General features: G+C 35.2%; 1 protein-coding gene across 1 annotated transcript in view; it reads left to right on the plus strand.

Moving 5' to 3' along the window:
• The window catches only part of CCDC73 (coiled-coil domain containing 73), a 116,435-nt gene that overhangs the window by 56,732 nt on the left and 38,338 nt on the right, over positions 1-21,365 (plus strand). The window contains exons 7-8 of the mRNA XM_036086374.2: positions 2,890-3,025; positions 3,257-3,336. Coding sequence (XP_035942267.2) covers positions 2,890-3,025; positions 3,257-3,336 — 216 coding nt within the window. The remainder of the gene's footprint in view (positions 1-2,889; positions 3,026-3,256; positions 3,337-21,365) is intronic.

The following is a 21,365-nucleotide window of genomic DNA, read 5'->3' on the forward strand; positions in this document are numbered from 1 at the left end:
GGTATTTAAGAAAACAAATGAGTAAAGTTAAAAAAGAGACAAACCAAGAAACAGACTTTTAAATATAGAGAACTGATGGTTACCAGAGGGAAGGTGGGTGGGGGGATGAGTGAAATAGGTGATGAGGATTAAGGAGTGTACTTGTCATGATGAGCATCAGATGATGTGTGGAATTGTTGAATCACTATATTGTACACCTTAAACTAATATTAGACTGTATGTTAGCTAACTGAAATTAAAATAAAAACTTAAAAAAAATTCCTTGGATTGGGATGCCTGCGTGGCTCAGTTGTTAAGTGTCTGCCTTCGGCTCAGGTCATGATCCCAGGGTCCTGCTCAGCGGGGGACCTGCTTCTCCCTCTCCCACTCCCCCTGCTTGTGTTTCCTCTGTCTGTGTCTCTCTCTGTCTAATAAATAAAATCTTTTAAAAAAATTCCTTGGATTGAAGTAATGCCTTTAGACTAATTTTAGTGAAATTGTGTTAGGTTTTTACACATCTGCTGAAAGCAAGTATAATTCTCTAGATTAAAGAATTAAGTAGTATTGTAGAGGAATGGAATATGGTTCATCATTTTTCATTGTTTAGTTATTGAAAATAGTGACTACCCAGGTAGGCATAAGATCTTCAGGGTAAGTACACTTGTCAGCTTGTTTGTGTTTATAACTTACATGATTAATTCAAATGACTAAGTAGTGAATTTGAAAAGCCCATAGAAGTATATGGGAAACTTTCAATTCATCCATCGTGATCATTACTAACGGTATTATCACTTTGCTTAAAATCATTAAAATCTCTCTTTGAAAAAGTTAAGACTATTGGGGCGCCTGCGTGGCTCAGTCATTAAGCATCTGCCTTCGGCTTAGGTCATGATCCCAGGGTCCTGGGATCGCGTGTTGGGCTCCTTGCCCAGTGGGAAGCCTGCTTCTCCCTCTTCTACTCCCCCTGCTTGTGTTCCTCTCTCGCTGTCTCTCTCTGTCAAATAAATAAATAAAATCTTTTAAAAAAAGAAAAAGGAAAAGTTAAGACTATCATCAAATTTGCCAAGAGAATATAGTTAGGTACAATTTAAGTTGTAATGTGTATTCTTTATTAATATTAGGGCTATTCTTACTCTAAATAAAATTAGTTAAAACTACTGAAGGTACTTTTATCACTTAAGGAATAATAATAACAAAACATATTGTGCTTATTCTGTGGCAGGCATCTGTTCTTTGTGTTTTTATATGTATTAATTCATTTTATCCTCAGAGTAACCCTATAAGGGAGATACTTTTAGAATCTTTGTTTTAAAGATAGGGTGGATAATTTTCCCAAGGTCACACCGCAACTAAATTACAAAGGGAGTATGTGAACACAGGCAGATTCGTTTTTGACTACTTTGCAATACTGCCTGTACTTTGGTTTTAAGCAGTAGGAACTGGCTCTGTTTAATTTATGCAAAAGGAAATTTAGTGGAGGCACTCAGAATCAATTTGCGTGAAGAATGGGTTTGAGAATGAACAGAGACCAGGGTAATTCCAGAGTTTGTGAAGCAGGTTGAAGGAACCCAGGACAGAAGTCTCATCAGTCTGGATAGGATCACTATTGAACTTATTTCGTTTCATAGTCATTTTGCTCAAGTTTCAAATTCCAAAAAGGTAGAAGTCAGTTGGTTTACTTTGAGTAATATGCCCTTCACTTGACTAGGGGAGAATAGAGCATGTGAATTTCAATTCTACTAGATTGTAATGAGGAAGAAATACTAAAAGTAAATACTTGAAATTGTGATAATACTGGATAAGGGAAACAGATACAGGCCAGGTAAATCTAACAAATTTACACTGTTGCAACTCCACAGAAAAACAATTCATTCAGAAAACAATTACTGAGTACCAGCCGATAGACTCACACTGTTCTTTATCACTGCTCATCATGGGTGCTGAAGCATGTGGCAAAAATGAATGAAAGTTGTGAAACCAGTCAGTGATTCTACCAATGCCAAGTCAAGGTCAAAACCTTTAAAAAAAAGTTATTGATTTTATTAACATAAGATTTCTTTGTAAAATTGAAAGTCACATTTCTAAGTATGACAAAACAAGTTGTTTTAGCCAAAAGCAGTGAAAGCCCATATTAAAATATACATTGGGTCCAATTTTTACCAATTATGTTTCTCAGCCTAAGTAGACTTCCTACTATACTGTATTGCCTCCCTGTCTCTCAGAGATATTATCCTCATAATTCAATTTTTAATGCAATGAGAAGGGGCTATACTCATTAAAATCAGAAAAATTACTTGAGTTTCAATACTGCACTCATAATTGCACCCCCAAATTTAGAGAAAAGAATTCCTTTCCTAAATTATCAAGAGTATTGCTTTAATAGTCTCGTGATTTTGCTTAGTGCTGGCTTGGACTAATTAACGTTTCTATAAATGAAACTAGTTGATTTTTTTTTAAAGATTTTATTTATTTATTTGCCAGAGAGAGAGAGCGAGCATGAGAGTACAAGCAGGGGGAGCGGCAGGCAGAGGGAGAAGCAGGCTCCCCACTGAGCAAAGAGCCCGATGCGATGAGGACTCTATCCTGACCTGAGCTGAAGGCAGATGCTTAACTGACTGAGCCACCCAGGAGCCTCTGAAACTAGTTGGTTTTTGAAAAAGAAATTCTAAATAAGGGCAGTATAAATTTAAATGACTATTTTGTTACAAGACAAAAAAGGCTTTAATTTTACATAGGTTTAGAAGTATCTCCTTAACATTTCCTCCCTATGGTGTACTCAGCACTTTTTCATGGCCTATTTTGTAATAAGTTATTAAAAACAATTTTTATGTATGTTTAAATATATGTGTGCATATATGTTGTATATGTGTGTTTTATATATTTATAACATTTTAAATAACTTCAAAATAGGAACAAAAAGTCCAGTTACATCTTCTGGCTAAAGAAGATCATCAGAAGCAACTGAATGAAATTGAGAAATATTATGGCACGATAACAGGTCAATTTGGATTGGTAAAAGAGAATCATGAAAAGTTAGAACAAAATGGTAGGTACTATCTTATTTAAACTTATATATTTAATAGGGAGTGATTAAATGAGCTTATTTATAATAAATAAATTGAACTTATCTGCTACTAGTAATATTAAATGGCATTTTAATATTTAAATTCAATAATCGTTACATTGCATTGAGGCTATTTTCCCTGTCCATTTTAGTGATACTTTCCTTAAATTGATGTTGAATATAATATTTTTCTAAATGTTTTTCACGTTGCAGTACAGGAAGCAATACAGCTAAACAAAAGACTTTCAGCTTTAAATAAAAAACAAGAATCTGAAATATGCAGTTTAAAGAAGGTATGATTGATACAGTTTTATAGTATTAGGTAAAATTATAGTCTAATTAGTTTTATGAAATAGTATTGGAAAAAGTTGGGTAGATATTTTTTGGTATAAAGAAAAATACGTTTTAAATACAGATTCACAAACTGTGAGTTATGATTCCAGTAGATGTAATGAATGAATTTGTTCTAACCCATTCAAAATATTCTGTCACCAGTGGCATGCCTTTTTATGGTGACATGAATAGCCGATATTTACTGTATGTCAATCTCAGCACCATTTATTCATTCATTTTTTTTTAAGATTTTATTTATTTGACAGAGAGAGACACAGCGAGAGAGGGAACACAAGCAGGGGGAGTGGGAGAGGGAGAAGCAGGCTTCCCGTCGAACAGGGAGCACGATGCGGGGCTCAATCCCAGGACCCTGGGATCATGACGTGATCCGAAGGCAGACGCTTAACGACTGAGCCACCCAGGCGCCCCTATTCATTGATTCTTCATTCATTCAATACTTGAATGACTGTATGTGTCAGGTACTATGTGGCACTAAGGATACAGGTCTGAAGAAAATAAAACATTTTCCTGCTTTTTTGAAGTTTATAGTCCAATGGAGGAGTTAGACAGAAAATACATAATCACACAGACCAAATAATTTAAAACTGTTGTAAATGATATGAAGAAAAACGTTGTGATGACATTATAATAGGTGAATTTATTACATTGGAGGTAAAGGGATAGGGAGGGAAGAGAATAATGTTTCAGGCAATAGAGATGTCCCCATACTGGACCCCCAAAACAGCCAGAAGATAAGTTACTGGAACCCAGAAAGGGAGCATCACGTAGAGTAGGTAATACTCTGGCAAGGAGAACAGCATGTGCAAAAGGTAGGAAAGAATTTTAGTAATCACTTCTCGGACTTTTGGCTAAGATTAAGTATAGGCGGGAGTTTGGTATATGTGAGGGACTGGAGAAAGTCTGGTATGGCTGGAGCATCATGAGTGAAGGACTACATTGGACATTGAGATCTAGATTGGCAGAAGGCCATAAACATTTTATTCCTCATGTCACAGTCATTGGCTCAGAAGTAGAAAAATGGCCTTAGTGGTTATAAACCAGGAAGAATATAACCCCCACCGTGGTTGTCAGTCATTTACAAAAATTACACCCCAAACCTCAACAAGTCATTTTGGCAATACATATTTCGGATTCAATAAATAAATGAATATGGATGATAGTGTTCATATATAACTTTTGAGGAAAATTTAAATTTGGGATCAATGTTTTCATCTTGGTTTTAAATGAAGCCTGCTTTTAAAAGGGAAGAAAAAACACTCCAAGCATTTACAGCTATATGTATATGTTGAATTTCACTGGTTTTGTTTTATTTAAATTAATAAACTTTATTTTTTAGAGCATTTTTAGCTTTGCAGCAAAATTGGATGGCAAGTATCGAGCGTTCCCATGTACTAGCTAACCCACACATGTGCGGTCTCTCCCACTGCCAACATCCTGCACCACCTTGACACACGAGTGTCCTCCAAATTCCATTGTTTACATTACGGTTCACTCTTGGTTTTGTACTTTATCTGAGTTTGGGCAAATGTTTGGTGACATGTGTCCAGCATTATAGTATCATACAAAATATTTTACTGCTCTGAAAATCCTCTGTGCTCTGCCTTTTCATCTGTCCCTTCCCCCCAACCCTTGGAAACTACTTCTCTTTCTACTATTTCCACAGTTTTGGAACATTTTCCAAAAGGTTACAGAGTTGGAATCATATAGAATGTAGCCTTTTCAGATGGGCTTTTTCAGTAATATGCATTAAGTTTTGTCTAATGTCTTTTCATGGCTTGGTAGCTTTTTTCTTTTTTTTTTAAGTACTGAATAATATTCCATTGCCTGGATGTACCACAAACTATCCATTCTACTGAAGGACATTTTGGTTGCTTGCAAGTTTTGGCAGTTATGAATAAAGCTACTATAAATATCTATGTACAAGTTTTTGTGTGCACATAAGTTTTCAACTTTTTTGGATAAATATCAAGGAGCGTGATTGTTTCGATTGTATGGTAAGAGTATGTTTCATTTTGTAGAAACTGCCAAACTGCTTTCCAAAGTGGCTGTATCATTTTGCATGCCCACCAGCCATGAATGAGAGTTCTTGTTGCTCGATAGCCTCACCAGCATTTGGGGTTGTCAGTGTTTTGGATTTTGCACATTCGTAATAGGTGTGTATGGTATCTCTTGTTGTGATTTGTAATTCCCTAATGACATATGAAGTTGAACACCCTTTCATATGTTTACTTGCGATCTGTGTATCTTCTTTGGTGAAGTGTCTGTTCAGATCTCTTATCCATTTTTTAATTGGGTTATTTGTTTTCTTATTGTTGACTTTTAAGAGTTCTATGTATAATTTGGATAACAGTATCTTTATCAGATAGAGCTTTTAAAAATATTTTCTCCCAGTCTGTGATTTGACTTCTCATTCTCTTGATATTGTCTTTTGCAGAGCAGAAGTTTTTAATTTTAATGAAGTACAAATTATCAAATTTTTGTGTGTGTGGATTATAACTTTGGCATTGTACCTAAAAGGTCATTGCCTTACACAGGGTCAGCTAGATTTTCTCCTGTGTTATCTTCTGGAGTTTTATAGTTTTGTATTTTACATTTAGGTCTGTGATCCATTTGAGTTAATTTTTATGAAGAGTCTAAGGTCTCGGTCTAGATCCCCACCCCCACTTTTTTTTGCATGTAAATGTCCAGTTGTCCCATCACCATTTGTTGAAAAGATTAGTTTTGTTCCTCTGTCAAATATCAGTTGACTGTATTTATGTGGGTCTGTTTCTCGGCTCTCATTTCTGTTCCATTGATCTAATTGTCCATTCTTTCACCAATACCACACTGACTTGATTACTGTAGTTTTATAATAAGTGCTAAAGTTGGGTAGTATCAGTCCTCCAACTTTGTTCTTCTCCTTCAATATTAAGTTAGGTATTCTGGGCTTTTTCCCTCTCCATAGAATTAGTTTGCTAATATCCACAAAATAACTTGCTGAGATTTTGATTGGGATTGTAATGAATCTATAGATCAAGTTGGGAAGAACTGACATCTTGAAAATATTGGGTCTTCCTATTCATGAATACAGAATATCTCTCCATTTGTTTAGTTCTTTGATATCTTTCATTAGAGTTTTATAGTTCTTCTCATGTAGATCTTATATATAGTTTGTTAGATTTTTTACCTAAGCATTTAATTTTTGCTTAAAAATTATAGCAAAAATTAAAAGTATGAGATCATAGAAAATATCTGCCCCCATTTTCTATCACTTGTAATTTCCTAAGTGATAAAAGCACTAAGAATACCTCTTGTTCTAATATCTGGTCTTTCACCCTGACCCTGACACTGGGCTCCTAAAACCCTTATAAATTCCTAAGTGATAAGAGCACTAGGAGCATCTTTTGTTTTAATAATGTGACTCTGGGTGGGGTCCTGGATGGCTCCTGGATGGGGGTTGGTCACCAGAAAGAGCAAGTCATGATTAGAAGCTTAACATTTTTAGCCCTGCTTCTCCCCTACCTCCCTCTACTCCACAGGAAAAGGGCCTGGAAATGGAGTTAATAATTGATCATGCCTACATGAGGAAGTCTCCATAAAATCCCAATAGTATCATTTCAGAGGGAGGGTTGATACACTCCAGCTCCACCAGGACAGAATCCCCTGTGCTCAGGACCCTCCCAGATAATTGCCCTTTGTATATCTTCATCAGGCTGTTCATCTGTATCCTTTACTGTATCTGTTAAAAAACTAATAAACTTGTGTTTCGCAGAGTTCTGTGAGCTGTTCTGGCAAATTAATGGAACCTAAGAGGGGGATCATAGGAACCTCTATTTATAGCCGATCAGTCAGAAACATCTGGACTTGTGATTGGCATCTGAAGTGGGATGGGAGCAGTCTTATGGGACTGAGCCCTTAACCTTTGGGATTTGGTCCTGCCTTCAAGTAGATAGTGTCAGAAGTGAGTTAAATTGTGGGGACATTCAACTGGTGTTGCAGAGAATTGCTTGGTGGGGGAAAACCTCCACATATTTGGTGACCAGAAGTGTCAGAAGTGTTCTGTGTAAAGGAGACACACAGGGAAAAAAACACAGGAGGAAGAACTGGATTTTTCCTTATACAAGAGGGAAGAACTGTAGGTTTTTCTAGTACAGAAAGTGATTGACTTTTGTATATTAATAGTATATTCTACAACCTTGTTATAATCACTTATTAGTTCCGGGAGGTCTTTGTTGATTTTTTTAGATTTTCTACATAGTCAATCATGTCATCTGTGAACAAAGCCAGTTTTATTTCTTCCTTCCCAAACCTGTATATCTTTTTGTTTTGTTTTGTTTTATTTCCTATTCTTGTCTTGTTACATTAGCTGGGGCTTCCAGTATGGTATTGAAAATTTGGTGAGAGGGGACATCCTTGGCTTGTTCCTGATTTTAGAGGGAAATTGTGAAGTTTCTCACCATTAAGTTTGATGTTAGCTGTATGTTTTCTTGCTAGATGCTCTTTATCAAGTTGAGGAAGTTTCTCTCTATTCCTAGTTTGCTAAGAATTTTTATCATAAATAGGTGTTGGATTTTGTCAAATGCTTTTTCTGCATCTTTTGATATAATTGTGTGATTTTTTTTTTTTTTGCCTGTTGATGTAATGGATTACATTAATTTTTGAATGTTGAACCAGCCTTGCATAAGTGGGATTAATCCCACTTGGCCATGGTGTATAATTTTTATACATTGTTAGATTCAATTTGCTGTTATTTTGTTGAGGATTTTTGTATCTACACTCATGAAAAATACTGGTCTGTAGTTTTCTTGTAATGTCTGTCTTGTTTTGCTATTAGGATAATGTTGGCCTTATAGAATGAATTCAAAGTATTCCCTCTGCATCCGTCTTCTGAAAGAGATTATACAGAATTGGTATCATTTCTTCTTTTAATGTTTCATAGAATTCACCAGTAAACCCATTTGGGCATGGTGCTTTCTGTTGTTAGATTATTAGTTATTGATTCAATTTCTTTAATGGATATAGGCCTATTTAGATTGTCTATTTCTTCTAGTGTGTATTTTGGCATATTATGTCAAGGAATTGGTCCATTTCATCTAGGCTATCAAACTTGTGGGCATAGAGTTGTTCATAGCATTTTTAAAATTTTCCATTTAATGTCCATAGGATCTAAGGTTATATCCACTTTTTCATTTCTGGTATTAGTAATTTGTGTCCCTTCTTTTTTTTTTTTTTCCTTAGCCTGGCTAGAGGCTTATCAATTTTATTGATTGTTTCAGAGAATCAGGTTTTTGGTTTCCTTGATTTTCTCTGTTGATTTATTGTTTTCATTTTCATTGATTTATGCTCTAATTTTTATTATTTCTTTTCTTCTGCTTACTTTGAATTTACTTTGGTCTTCTTTTTCTAGTTTCCTAAGTTTGAAGTTTAGATATTTGATTTAAAATTTTTTTCTTTTTAATTTTTTAATTGAAGTGTAGTTGACACAAAATGTTACATTAGTTTCGGGTATACAACATAGTGATTCGGTAAGTCTGTGCATTATGCTAGGGTCACTGTGACTCTAACTACTGTCTGTCACCATACAATGCTACTACGCTACTACTGCCTATATTCCCTATGCTGTATCTTTTATCCCTGTGACTTACTTGTTCCGTAACTGGAAGCCTGTATCTCCTACTCCCCTTCATCTATTTTGCCCATATCCCCACCCCCTGCCCCTCTGGTGACCATTAGTTCTCTGTATTTATGGGTCTGTTTCTTCTTTCTGTTTGTTTTGTGTTTTAGATTCCACATATAAGTGAAATCTTATGTATTTGTCTTTCTCTGACTTATTTCTCTTAGCACAATCCTCTAGGTCCATTGTGTTTTTGCACATGGCAAGATCTTATCCTTTTTTTTATGGCTGACTGATATTCCATTGTGTATATATACCACATCTTTCTTATCCATTCACCTATCATTGGATACTTGGGTTGCTTCTATATTTTGGCCTTTTTTCTTTTCTGACACTTACATTCAATGCTATACATTCCCCTGTAAGCATTGTTTTCACTGCATCCTACAGATTTTGAAAAGTTGTATTTTTGGGGCACCTGGGTGGCTCAGATGGTTGGACGTCTGCCTTCGGCTCAGGTCATGATCCCAGGGTCCTGAGATTGAGCCCCACATTGGGCTCCTGGCTTAGTGGGGAGCCTGCTTCTCCCTCTGCCTCTCTCCCTGCTCATTTTTTTTCTCTCTCTCTCAAATGAATAAATAAAATCTTTAAAACCTTTCCATAGTATTTTTTTAAAAGAAAAGTTATATTTTCATTTAGCTCAAAGTATTTTAAAATTTCTCCTGAGATTTCTTCTTTGACCCATGTGTTATTTAGAAGTGTGCTGTTTAATCTCTGAGTATTTTGGTTTCTTCAAGCTACTTTTTATTGATTTCTAGTTTAATTTTATTGTGGTCTGAGGACAGAAATTCTGTCACTTTTTATTCTTTTAAATTTGTTAAGGTGTGTTTTCTGGTCCAGAATGTGGTCTATCTTGGTGAATGTTCCATGTGAGCTTGAGAAGAATTTGTAATCTGTTTTTGGATGAAGTAGTCTATACACCACTTGATTGATGGTGCTAAGTTCAACTTTGACCCTTCTGATTTTCTGCCTGCTGGATCTGTCGATTTCTGATGGACGTATATTAAAGTCTCCAAATATAATAGTAGATTCTCTATTTCTTTTTGCAGTTGTTAGTTTCTGCCTCCTGTATTTTGGTCCTCTCTATGCATATACACATTAAGACATTGTTATGTCTTCTTAGAGTATTCACTCCTTTATCATTATGTATTCCCCCCTTTTGCCCTTAATAACTTTCCTTGCTCTGAAATCTACTCTGGTTGAAATTAATATATCGATTCCTACTTTATTTTGATTAGTGTTAGCATGGTATATCCTTCTCCATCCCTTTACTCTCAATCAATATGTGTTTTTATATTTAAAGTGGGTTTTTTGTAGACAACATATAATTGGGTCTTGTTTTTGGATCCACTCTGATAATCCATCTTTTAATTGTTGTATTTTAGACTCCTGACATTTGAGGTGATTATTGATAAAATTGGGATTAATATGTACCAAATTTTTTTGCTGTTTTCTATTTGTTGCCCTTGTTTGTTCCTCTTTTTTGTCTTCCACTCTTTTTCTGCTATTTGTGGTTTTAATTGAGCATTGTATGATTCCATTTTCTCTCCTTTCTTAGCATTTCAATCATACTTTTTAAAAAACTTTTTTAGTGCTAGCCTTAGAGTTCACAGTATCTGCAATAAACCAAGTTTGCTTTCAAATAACATACCACTTCATGGGTAGTGCATGTACCTTATAACAATGAACCAGTCCTGATTCTTCTCTCCTGTCACTTGTATCATTGCTGTCATTCATTTTACTAATACCTAAGCATACATAATCAAATACATTGTTGCTATTTTTATTTTAAACAAATGGTTATTTTATCAATTTAGAATAAGAAATAAAATATTTCATTTGCTATCACTTATTCTTTCTCTGATGCTCTTCCTTTTATTAGGTACTTCAGAGTTTCTGACCTATATCACTTTCCTTTTCTCAGAAAAACTTTTTTTAACATTTCTTGCAAGCCACACCTACTGGCAACAAATTTGCTCAATTTTTGTCTTCAAAAGTCTTTATTTCTCCTTCACTCTTTAAAAAACATTTTATTTATTTGTCAGAGAGAGAGAGAGCGTGCAAGCGCACAAGCAGGGGGAGTGGCAGGCAGAGGGAGAAGCAGGCTCCCCACTGAGCAAGGAGCCTGATGCAGGACTCAATCCCAGGACCCCGGGATCATGACCTGAGCCAAAGGCAGACGCTTAACCAACTGAGCCACCCAGGCATCTCTCTCCTTCACTTTTGAAGGATAATTTCAGAAGGTACAGAATTCTAGGTTAGTAGTTTTTTTCTCTCAACACTTTAAATATTTCATGTCACTCTCGTTGCTTGTATGGTTTTTGAGAAGTCAGATGTAATCCTTTGCTCTTCTGTAGGTAAGGTGTTCTTTTCCTTCTGGCTTCTTTCAGTATTTTTTTTTTTTTTTACTACTGATTTTCTGAATTTTGAATATGATATGCCTAGGTATAAATTTTTTGGTCACTCATCCTTCTTGGTGTTCTCTGAGCTTCCTGGATCTGTGGTTTGGTGCCTGACATTGTTTTAGGGAAATTCTGTCACTACTGCTTCAAATATTGCTTCTCTTCCTTGTTCTCTTTCTTTTCTTTCTGGTATTTCCATTACGCATATGTTACATTTTGTGTAGCTGTCCCACAGTTGGTGGATGTTCTGTTCTGCTTTCCTTAGTTTTTTTTCTCTTTGTTTTCAGTTTTTGAATTTTTGCGATCATATCAAGTTCATTGATATTCCTCAATCTTGTCCATACTACTATTGGGCCCCTCAGAGGCATTCTTCATTTCCATTGCAGTGTTTGTGATCTAAAGCATTTCTTTTTGATTCTTAGAATTTCCATCTCTCTACTTACATTATCTATTTGTTCTCCTATTTTTTGTCTACTTTTTCCATTAAAACATTTAGCATATTAGTTTTTTTAAATTCCAGATTTGATAATTCTGATATTTCTGCCATGTCTGACACGGGTTCTGATGCTTGTTCAGTTTCTTCAAATTGTGTTTCTTGCCTTTTAGTATGCCTTGTAATTTTTTGTTGAAAGATGGACATGATATACATGTGAAAGGATCTGCAGTAAATAGCCTTTAGTAATGTAATGGTAAGGTTCAGGGTGGGGGGTTGCGAAGTGTCCTATGATTAGATCTCAGTCTCTTGGTGAGCCTGTATCACTGGACTGTGAACTTCACAGTACTTCTCAGTTTTTTCCCTCTCTTGGGTGGTATAGTATGGTTGAAGGGGGCTAGATTTGGGTATTACCCTTTCCCCAGGTAGTTTAGGCTCAGGTCCAATAATTTCTCCTGAGGTCAGGCCTTGTTAAGAAGAACAGAATGCCCTGGTATATTTCAAAATGGTTCCTTTTCTTCTCATCCTCCTGGAAGTAGGAGGGATTTTTTTTCTGATACTGTGAGAGGACTTGGAAGTGAAATTCACAAAAGTGTGTGTGGGGGGTTCCCCCCATGACTGTGTCCCCCCCTTTTTTTTTAAACTGTCAAGAGTTTTCTACACTGAGCCTCTGGTAATTAGTCAATCACAGTTCAGGCTTTCCTGGCACTATTTCCTGCAGAGGTTTCTGTTTGTGGGTTTCTGCTCTGGTAATTTATAATTCTCTATATTCACCAGTCTCTCTCTCCAATTATTGAGGTAGCTATTTGCCTTATGACCTCATTTCCCTGACAGATCTAAGGGGAGTTGTTGATTTTCAGTTTGTTCAGCTTTTACTTGTTGTCAGGACAAAGTGCTGTCAGGACAAAGTTTAAGCTCCTTACTTGCTAGACTGGAAATAAGTCCCCCTGTTTTTATATTTAACTATAATTTTACTGAAATTAAAATTTTATTGAAAATCTAGAGTAACAGATTTAAGTTTTGAACAGGAGTGTTTTGTGCTGTGAGATAAATAACATATACTTTTATGCATAACTCAAGAAATCAGGAAATTTTACTACTTTCTGTTTTAGCATCATTTCGAGGAAAGGGGGATTACTTAGGATAAAGATTTAAGTGGCTTCTAAATGCTAAGCCAGAGTCCAAAGGCCATTAATATTTGTAACACTATTCTATTTAATTCTTTTGTCTTATAACTGCCAATAAGTTGGTTTTATTTTCTGAAGGATCAGAAAGGAAGAGCATAGGAATAGCTCAGTATAAAACAGAAGGGGGTAATAAGCATATGTTCCTATCCCTTAAAAGTCTTAAGTCTGTCTAGCAAACTAGACAGTTTTTATATAGAAAGCATTTATTTTCAGTCACATCCTAGAATACTAAAGATGGCTTTTTTTTAATATTAAAAGAAAAGCTGTAATTTAAAATTTTGCCTGTAGTCTCAAATCAGAGGATTGTTAAAAGGACCATTCATTTTTATCAATGTAAACTTCAAATGCAAATATAAATAACTAAATACTGAGACTGTATAGTTGTGAATAAGCACATTTTCAGTGATGTCTCTTTGATTTGTTTATTTTTTAATATTTTTATCCATGACTTAACTGATGAATCATATTAATTTAGTGGTTATATTAAAATTTTCGTATGCTTTTATTCAGTTAGTTTTTGCATGATTTTTTTTAAAGATTTTTATTTATTTATTTGACAGAGAGAGACACAGCGAGAGAGGGAACACAAGCAGGGGGAGTGGGAGAAGGAGAAGCAGGCCCCCTGCGGAGCAGGGAGCCCGATGCGGGGCTCGATCCCAGGACTCTGGGATCATGACCTGAGCCGAAGGCAGACGCTTAACGACTGAGCCACCCAGCTGCCCCTAGTTTTTGCATTATTATAAAAAGATTATACCTCTTAAGTTTCTGTACTAAGTTATGTGGTTTTTTTCATTAAATAAGGACAAATGTTTCATCATAATATTATATTTCTAATGTATCGTTTAAGACTGACCTGTAGATGGAGATGAGGCTCATGTAAATCCATGGACAGACAACATTAGTAAATTAGGGTAAAAAGAAGGTGTCTTTCTTTGCACAAGTGGAATAGTGTTGCTCAGGAACACACTTACCCCTTTTTCCTCAGGTCTTGGAGCCCTGCCAGGGCTAACTAAATGTACTGATATGTCATGCAGTGGTGGCCTGTCTCTCTAGAGAGCATTACAGTCAGTGACTATGCTACCAAACAGTTCTTGGAAGACTGTATGAAAGGGTAAAGCGGGAGAATTTTATTACTTTGAGATTTCCAAGTCCAAGTGGCTAAAAGAGTGAAAATTTTAAAATATATTTTAACAGCCATTTTTAATATTTCAGACATTCTAGGTATAAGTTTTTTGTATTTGGTATGTAGCCTTAATTTTCAACTTTAAGAAAGCTTTATCATTTTTTATTGTCTTTTTTAGAAGCTAATCAAGTCTAGTAACATTGGTTATACCACTCATTTAAAACTTTTAATCATTAATTTTCCCAAAGATAATTTTTATTTTTCTCTTATTCTGTTTTATGATTTTGTTCAGAACAGTTAAGCTATTGGTTTGTGATAAGGTGGATTTTTTTTTTTTTGAGCAAAGTTAAACAGACCAAACTTAGCTGTTAGATTAAACTGGATATTACAGTTCTGAATGCTGGGTTCACCATTATGGCAATCATGAAGAATTCCTGATACTATCTGTGAGCAGCATTCATAACCTCTGCTATTTGTCTGAGTAAACGTCACAGCACTCAAGGAGATAGTGATATTTAACAGACTACCCTGTACCAGAAAAGGAGGGGTAAAGGAAAAAAGAGCACAATATTTATGACTCTAGGAACTATAAGTTGTAATTTAATGAGATCAAAGCATGTGCTGTTTACTTGCTGCACTAACAGCTTTGAATAAAGTGGTTAGAAAACAGACAATGTACTAAAAGTTCAGGATATTTAAAAGCTATAAGGGCTATAAAATCAAAAGCATATTTTCAGTGGAAAATCATTTCGTGGAGGTCTCTGATTTTATTATGCTCTTAAGATTAATTAATATATAAGAGAAAAAGAAAGACATAAGAAATGATTAGTTTTTACTTTTGTCAGCCATATACTGAGTTTTTACTCTTACCCTCCCCTTTCCCACTTCCTTGTTGTTTCATTACAGTTTTTGTAATAGGAATTGATGCATTTTAGAGTATCTCCTAGAAAACTTAGCTGATTACAACAGCTTCATATTTTCAGTTGTTGGAAAGTGTAGAAGGCTGTAGAAGTTTGTTGCACTTTGTTACCTTGACAGAAAAAATAACTTTTAGAAAAATGAATCCTCTTTTATTAATTCAGAGAATTATAAGCCATTTGATATAAATATGTTTTAGCAATATATGCTTCAATTTAATTGTACTTTTATCAGAACATTGCATTTTAGGATTGAACTTAGAATAGTTCACAAGTATAAAACTAGTATAAAAGGCATCTAATAATTTCTAACTAGTTTGAATGTTTATTTCTTACAGGTGTATCTTGCTTTAGGAAAACCCAATATAAAAAAATTAAAAGTTCAAAGTTACAAGTTTTAAAACTACCATTTTAGTACACAAAAAAACAGCTTGAAAGCAAGTTTTTGGAAACACCATTGTGTAAAGAAAGATGTACATTATTTTAAGCCCAGTATTCTTGGTGGCTTTTTAAAAAAGTAGAATCAATTGAGCACAAAAGATTTGTTTTTAATACTCAGATGATATTTGACTAAATACTGAATAACAATATAAAAATTAGCTAAACATCCCATAAATCTGAGTTGAGATTAAAACTTTGAGGTCCTCTAACAGATATTTTTCTTTTGAATTAATCTCCTAAATTTTTAAGAAGTTAAATTAATTGCTGAAATTACTAGGTTTTTTTTTTTTTTTTTAAATATCCTTCAGTATCCATAGTGAATTTGACTACCATCCATGTTTTCAAATGTTTATTCAGGGTGGAAATAATAAGGTCAGTACGTCCTTTTGTTCAATAAATTAAAGTCAAAGACCCTCTAGTTCTAGAGTAATGTTTTATTATACTATCTTATTTCTGTAATTGTTGTTTTCTAGCATATTCTTGGATCTGTACTTATAATGAAGAATTAACCTGTTTTAAATTCACAAATTTTGGGCTGTCGATTACAATAGTCAGGGTTATTTTCTAGCCAAAAAATATGCTGTTCTTTTAAAGTTAACATAATGCTAGTGACTCACTGTCTACTAAGCTTTATTTTTCTATTATTGTACTGGCCTGTTCACATTTAAACCAGGAGCATCTGTCTATATAACATGGTGATCTGTAGGGCTGTGGTTGTTGCATTGAATGGAGTGAAACCAGCTGGTTCAATCAGTGATTAAACCCTCAGCACCATACTTACACCTACCACTTTCTATTCATTCTTGCAAATTGACTGTGAACTATTGTGTCATTAATAATACTCTGTCTGGCTGACATCTACTGCTCTCACCAAATATTTTTATTGCCATTTTTTAAATCCTGAATAAATCAACCTTTGCTTTCATCAGATCTTATTTTAGGTAAAGATAAGTCACATTTTTTTCATAATCATGTTAATTACTTTTCTTCTTATAGTCGATATAATGTTTAGTTCCTTTTAAATTCCTTGAATGTATTAAGCTGCTATGGGATAAGTATAAAACATGGCACCTTTCCTTGAGGAGCTCATGGTCTACAGGAAAATTCTTACTGTTTTTAGCTTTGAAAGAATGAATCTTAATTCTTTAAATAAATAAAAGGATATTTAATTATACCATTATTAAGACTTTAGTCTATTTTTAAAGTAGAAAAAATAATCCTAGAATCCCTTGGATTCACCTTAGTAGTAGTAATAGGTAACAGTGCCTGACACATAGTAGATGCTCAACAAATACTTGTTGCATGGAGTATTACATGCCACACAGTTTGTTTTTAAAAAATTGTATTTCTGATTTACAGATTAGGAACTTGAGACAGAAGGAAGTTAAGTAAGTTACCTAAAGTTAAATAACAAGGAAAATAAAGCCAGGACTGGAACCTAGACAAATTTTGACTCCAGAACCTACAGTCTTAACCATTCTAATAATGATAGCAACATAAGCAATTTATCCACATAAGTTTCTTCTCTTTCTTATTCCCCATTAGAAAGCATATATTTATCAGAAAGGGAAATTGTTAACTATTCACACTCCTGAAATATCAGCTCCTTATATGCCTTGAGTCTAAAGATCTATAGACTCCTTGACTCTGAAGATACAGAGTCAAGACCTAGACTGCTGTGTCCCTCCCTTGAAATTTTATCATTAAACACTGCTGCTTTTGGGCTCTTTCATTCGGCCCTCCTCTTTCTCCAGCCAGAGCATCCTTTTCTATCATCTGTACCATTACACTCTCAAATCTGTTCTTTCTGCCTCTAGTCCTTCAGTCCCCACTACTTCACCCAGTCCTTTAGTCTCTTCCTGCTGACATATAATTCCCTGCATAATATTTCTCATTTATTCTGTTTATCTTAATTCATCACTTTACCTTTTTCTTTAAAACTAAACCTTTCAACTCTAGTCATCTCAAAGAGGTGCTTGACCCAGACCTATATGAGTGTTGCTTTTCTCTTTCCCCCCTTTTGTTTTCTTGTTTTTAATATGAGTAGAATGATCCCTGCCTTTCTTGTTTTATATATGTGTAATAAATATAAAACAATAAATGCATGGAAAAGCACTTCTGAAGTGGGATTATTGTTACTTGCAAGTAAAATTAGGTTAAGATTAGGATTAAGGCAGTTTTGTTAGATTCAGCTTTTCTGCACCACAGACTGTAGGTGGTTTATATGTATAGTCTTTCAAGACAACTGAAACAGACTCATTTGCCTTTAAATTCCTTTATCAGATAGGAAAGTCTGAAACTCCTTCTGACTCATCAACTGCTCTTTCTCCCTTCATGCTTGAACTGTTTTCTATTTCTACATCTGGTTCTCTCCAAACTATCTTCTTCAGATCATCTCTAAATTTCATAGAATCATAGGGATCATCTAATCTTGTTTTTGTCTTTCTTTGAGCTGCAGAACCCTCAGTTCAAGATGTGGAAGCTCAGTATTAAAATGAATAAGGTAGAGCTGCTTTTGCTTGAAGGGAGGCTTGGAGGAACACTAGAGCTATACCTAGGGGCTCTTTCTTCTCTATTAGCAGCTATGAATGGTCTCCATGGAACGTCTAGGACTTTTCAGAGCACAATTTAAAAACCATTAACTGGATCCAACCTCTCCTTTTTTTGTAAGGGGAACCAAAACCTAAAGAGAGTAGGTGAGGGGTGCCTGGGTGGCTCATTTGGTTAAGTGAGTCTTGGTTTCAGCTCAGGTCTGATCTCTCAGTCATGGGATTGAGCCCCCACTTTGGGCTCTGCGCTCAGTGCAGAGTCTGCTTCAGATTCTTTTTCTCCTCTCCCTTTGCCCCTCCTTGCTTGCTCGCCTCTCTCAAATAAATAAATAAATAAATAAATAAATAAATATCTTTAAAAAAAAAAGTAGGTGAATTACTCATTGTCAGTCAGCTTGTAAAAAACATTCTCCATTTATCTTCTATTATACTATATAATATTTGTGGTCAGTAATATCCTAAACAACCTGTGTATTTTATAATGTTAGCTGAAATTTTTCTTATAGTGGACATTGTGATAATTTCCCCAATATTCAGTCCACTTTATATGATCAGTCTGTCTCTAAGATAGTTAATATAATCTCCACTTTTCATGCCAGTGTTTGGTTCAGGAATGAGCCTGTGATCTGGTTCTGGCCAGCAGGAAATGGTTCAAAGAAAAATTTTCTTACTCTTTTAGAAGGAGTTCCAGGGAGAGACAGTTGCTATGCAGTACCTAAATTGGCCTCTTGTTATAGTCCCAACAATGGAAGAAAGAGGACAGTCCCAAGAATGGAAAGTGGAGAAATGAAAATATCCTAGTCTTTGATAATACCTAGTCTTTATTAAATATTCTCATCATTGAGTGCCTGAATCAACCAACACAAGAACCTGTCCAACTTTTTGTTCGTTTTTTAAAATTTTTTTATTAAGTTTTTTTTTTTTTTGATGGTGGAAATCTATTTATTGAACAGATAACTTGGCAACATGTCTCATTGCTGCAAAAAAAGTTCATAGACTTTAACTCTTCCTCTCGGGAATATTATCTTCAAACAATAACAAAACAAGTCCAGGAGTCCAGCACAGCAATGTTTACAAACATTGTTGTAATGTGAAGCTCTACTAATTGAGATTGGTTAAATACATTAGGAGGTGGCATATCATGCAGGTATTAAAATTATGCTCTCCATTGATCTTTGCCGCATAGAAAGCTAACTGTAATATTAAGTGGAAAAAACATTTTCAAAATAGTAATTATTGGGTAATTTCATCTTAGTAGAAGTAAAAATATCTATAGAAAAAAAGCGTGTGTGCCTGCATGCACGTGCACACACCTACCCACACACAATCTTAAATGTGCAATAGTAGTTATTTCCGGGTTGGATGTTTAACAATCTTTTATCTATGTTTATTTTTTTTCACTTTTTTTATTATGTTATGTTAATCACCATACATTACATCATTAGTTTTTGATGTAGTGTTCCATGATTCATTGTTTGCGTATAGCACCCAGGGCTCCATTCAGTATGTGCCCTCTTTAATACCCATCACCAGGCTAACCCATCCCCCCCACCCCCTCCCCTCTAGAACCCTCAGTTTGTTTCTCAGAGTCCATAGTCTCTCATGGTTCGTCTCCCCCCCTGCCCCGATTTCCCCCCCTTCATTTTCCCCTTTCTGCTATCTTCTTCTTCTTCTTTTTTTTTTTTTTTAACATATAATGTATTATTTGTTTCAGAGGTACAGGTCTGTGATTCAACAGTCTTACACAATTCACAGTGCTCACCATAGCACATACCCTCACCAATGTCTATCACCCAACCACCCCATCCCTCCCACCCCCCACCACTCCAGCAACCCTCAGTTTGTTTCCTGAGATTAAGAATTCCTCATATCAGTGAGGTCATATGATACATGTCTTTCTCTGATTGACTTATTTCACTCAGCATAATACCCTCCAGTTCCATCCACGTCGTTGCAAATGGAAAGATTTCATTCCTTTTGATGGCTGCATAATATTTTTTATTAAGTTTTTAATTGCAGTATAGTTAATATACAGTGTTATATTAGTTTCAGGTGTACAATATAGTGATTGAACAATTCTATACATTACTCAGGGCTCATCATGATAAGTGCACTTATAATCCCCTTCACCTATTTCACCCTTCCCCCTCACCCAACTCCCTTGTAATCATCAGTTACCTCGGTTTGTCTCTCTTTCTCTCTCTCTCTCTCTTTTTTTGCCTTAAAGTCCACATATGAGTGAGATCATATGGTATTTGTCTTTCTGTGACTCATTTTGCTTAGCATTATATTCTCTAGCTCCATCCATGTCATTGCAAATGGCAAGATTTCATTCTTTTCTATGGCTGAATAATATCCCATTGTGTATGTATGTACACACACACACACACACACACACACACACACACACACACCACCTCTTCTTTATCCATTCATCTATCAATGGGCACTTGGGCAGCTTCCATATCTTGACTCTTGTAAATAATGCTGCTTATAATGACAGGGGTGCATGTATCCCTTTCCCTTTGAATTGGTGTTTTTGTATTTTTTGGGTAAATACCCAGTAGTGCAATTACTGGATCATAGGGTAGTTCTCTTTTTAACTTTTGAGGAGCCTCCATACTGTTTTCCACAGTAGCTGCACCACTTTGCATTCCTACCAACAGTGCACGAATGTTCCATTTTCTTTACATCCTCGCCAATACTTTGTTGTTTCTTCAGTTTTTTATTTTAGCCATTCTAACAGGTGTGAGGTGACAACAGCTCATTGTAGTTTTGATTGGCATTTCACTGATAATGAGTGATGTTGAGCATCTTGTCATGTGTCTGTTGGCCATCTATATGTTGTCTTTGGAGACATGTCTGTTCATGTCTTTGCCCATTTTTAATTGGATTATTTATTTTTGAGGTGTCGCGTTTTATAAGTTCTTTATATATTTTGGATACCAACCCTTTATTGGATATGTCATTTGCAAATATCTCCCATTCCATAGGTTGCTTTATAGTTTTGTTGATTGTTTCCTTTGCTGTGCAGAAGCTTTTTATTTTGATATAGTTCTAATAGTTTATTTTTGCTTTTATTTCCCTTGCCTTGGGAGACATATCTAGAAAAATGTTGCTATGGCTGATGTCAGAGACATTACTGCCTTTGGTCTCTTCTAGGATTTTTATGTTTTCAGGTCTCACATTTAGGTCTTTAATCCTTTTTGAGTTTATTTTTGCGTATGGTATAAGAAAGTGATCCAGTTTCATTGTTATGCATG

The sequence above is a fragment of the Halichoerus grypus genome, chromosome 11 (genome assembly GCF_964656455.1).
Source record: "Halichoerus grypus chromosome 11, mHalGry1.hap1.1, whole genome shotgun sequence".
NCBI classification, from domain to species: Eukaryota; Metazoa; Chordata; class Mammalia; order Carnivora; family Phocidae; genus Halichoerus; species Halichoerus grypus.